Genomic DNA, 2368 nt, shown 5'->3' with positions numbered 1-2368 from the left:
GAGCTGTTCTTTGCTTTTCTGTTCTGTGGGTCACTGTATGTCTTTCTTCATCACAGTAACATAAATTTGATGTTTTTCTTTTTGCAACTACTTCTTTTGCTTAACATTTCAGAGCTGCCTCAAGTCCACTTAAAAAAGGTTTGAAAGGACCAGAATTACCAAAGCAGCACCTCCTGATAGAGTTGGGGATATTAGACCTTGCAAGTCTGGAAGGATGTAATCTAAAGAAAATATGATCTAAGTCTATTCAATGATATTATTTAAAACAAATAATTTTTTTGCAAATAATTACAGAATACCAACGTTAAAGGAAAGCACTTTAAAAAGTAAGTTTAAAATACATAAAAGAAAGAAAAACTTTTCATTAGGATTTCTGTTTTTGCCAGATATTGTCACAGACATTTCATAAACTTTACTATGATACCTGGGTATTTTTGTTGCAAAACCAGGATTTAACTTACGTGTTCTCATTTCTAATGCAATTTATTTTTCTGATAATTTTCAGAGGGTAGTAAATTGTGGGAGTTTGTTACTCAAAGATATTGTGAAAGCTTGAAGTATAAATATGCCTAAAGGGAGTAAATCCATAAACAAGTATAAAAAGGTTTCTAACTTAACATGAGAATGTTTTGAATATACCTTTGAATTTCTGATTTTGTCATACAGGAAAATCATCCACTTCCACAAAACATTTCTTCCAGGAGTTGGATAAACTGTGGCTCTGAAATAAGCATTTCTTACTACTTGATATTTTTATATAGATCTTGCCATTCATAAGAAGGCTGGTTGTTGCTTGTTAAAAATACAGCCATGGGCACTCATGAGCAAAAAGCTTGATAATATGATATTGATTCAGATTTTGGTGTCTTGGTTCCCTTTTCAGGTCTGACTTTCTCACAGCTATGAGGAATGCCTCAGTGGTGACCGAGTTTATCCTGCTGGGCATCCCACACACAAAGGATCTGGAGACCATGCTCTTTGTCCTGTTTTTGTCTTTCTACATATTCACCCTAGTGGGAAACCTGCTCATCCTACTGGCAATTGTCTCCTCCACTCAACTTCATACTCCTATGTACTTCTTCCTGTGTAAACTGTCGGTGTGTGACATATTTTTCCCTTCTGTGAGTTCCCCCAAGATGCTCTTCTACCTCTCAGGGAATAGTCGAACCATCTCCTATGCTGGCTGTGCATCTCAGCTCTTCTTCTACCATTTCCTGGGCTGTACTGAGTGTTTCCTGTACACAGTGATGGCCTATGACCGCTTTGTTGCGATATGTTACCCTCTACGCTACACGATAATCATGAGCCACAGAGTATGTGCCATCCTAGCCCTGGGAACCTCAGTATTTGGCTGTATTCAGGCCACCTTTCTAACCACTCTCACCTTCCAATTGCCCTACTGTGGCTCCAATGAAGTAGACTATTTCTTCTGTGACATCCCAGTGATGTTGAAGCTGGCTTGTGCAGACACCTCTACCATGGAGATGGTGGGGTTTATCAGTGTTGGCCTCATGCCCCTCAGCTGCTTCCTTCTCATCCTCACTTCCTACAGTCTCATTGTCCACTCCATCCTGCAGATCCGCTCTGTGGAGGGCCGACGTCGTGCCTTTTCTACTTGCAGTGCCCACCTCACTGCAATCTTACTTTTCTACATGCCAGTGGTCCTCATTTACCTAAGGCCAACCCCAAGTCCCTGGCTGGATGCAACTGTTCAGGTCATGAATAACCTGGTTACTTGCATGCTGAACCCCTTGATCTACAGCCTCAGGAATAAGGAGGTAAAATCATCTCTGAGGAAAGTCCTACATCAACTGGTCTTCCTTTGTGAGCAGTTGCAGAGAGAAAAAGAGTAGCTAACACTTCAACTGCACTTCATAGCTTATAAAATATTTTAAAATGGTCCTCACAAATATTTTTGGATTTGAGAGTGCAGGTGTTATTATGATTACCTCCATTTTACAATGTGGACACTAAAATTCAAAGAACTGAAGTGACTTGTTGAAGGATACATAAAGAATGATGGCAAAATGAAGACTCTAAAGCTGGTTTTCTGACTCTGGGATCTGTGCTTTCTTGAGGATATCACACTGATGATGAGGGAAAGAAGGAGTTTGCTCTAGTAGGCAGAGCTACCTGGACTTTCTGCTTTATAATCTTTATTTTCTTCATCCTCCTACATACACTTCTCCTCTTCTTTTCCCTTTCACCCTGACACTTCTTCATTTTGGTTGCCTTGATTGTCTCCTCAAATGCCTAAAAGGGATAAACTCTCATTTTATGGGTGTAGATGTTGTTGAAAAAAAGTGGGAGATGTGCATCCCCATGGCTTTCAGTAACACCCTAAGAAAACATAAAGAAGTTGTATAAA

General features: G+C 39.7%; 1 protein-coding gene across 1 annotated transcript; it reads left to right on the top strand.

Annotated features, from left to right (window-relative positions):
• Positions 1 to 902: 902 nt before the first annotated feature.
• Positions 903 to 1963, top strand: LOC109374058 (olfactory receptor 149-like). Its single transcript, XM_019628327.1, has one exon. The coding sequence runs from the start codon at positions 903 to 905 to the stop codon at positions 1851 to 1853; it is 951 nt and encodes a 316-aa protein (XP_019483872.1). The 3' UTR covers positions 1854 to 1963.
• The last annotated feature ends 405 nt before the right edge of the window (positions 1964 to 2368 follow it).

This window comes from Hipposideros armiger, unplaced genomic scaffold (assembly GCF_001890085.2).
Source record: "Hipposideros armiger isolate ML-2016 unplaced genomic scaffold, ASM189008v1 scaffold_781, whole genome shotgun sequence".
Classification (NCBI taxonomy): Eukaryota; Metazoa; Chordata; class Mammalia; order Chiroptera; family Hipposideridae; genus Hipposideros; species Hipposideros armiger.
Note: the sequence above shows the minus strand (reverse complement) of the source record. Positions and strands in the feature narration are given on the sequence as shown.

What these genes read in the sequence shown, in the direction of transcription:
- LOC109374058 (XM_019628327.1), top strand. Translation starts at nt 903, where the DNA reads ATGAGGAATGCCTCAGTGGTGACCGAGTTTATCCTGCTGGGCATCCCA.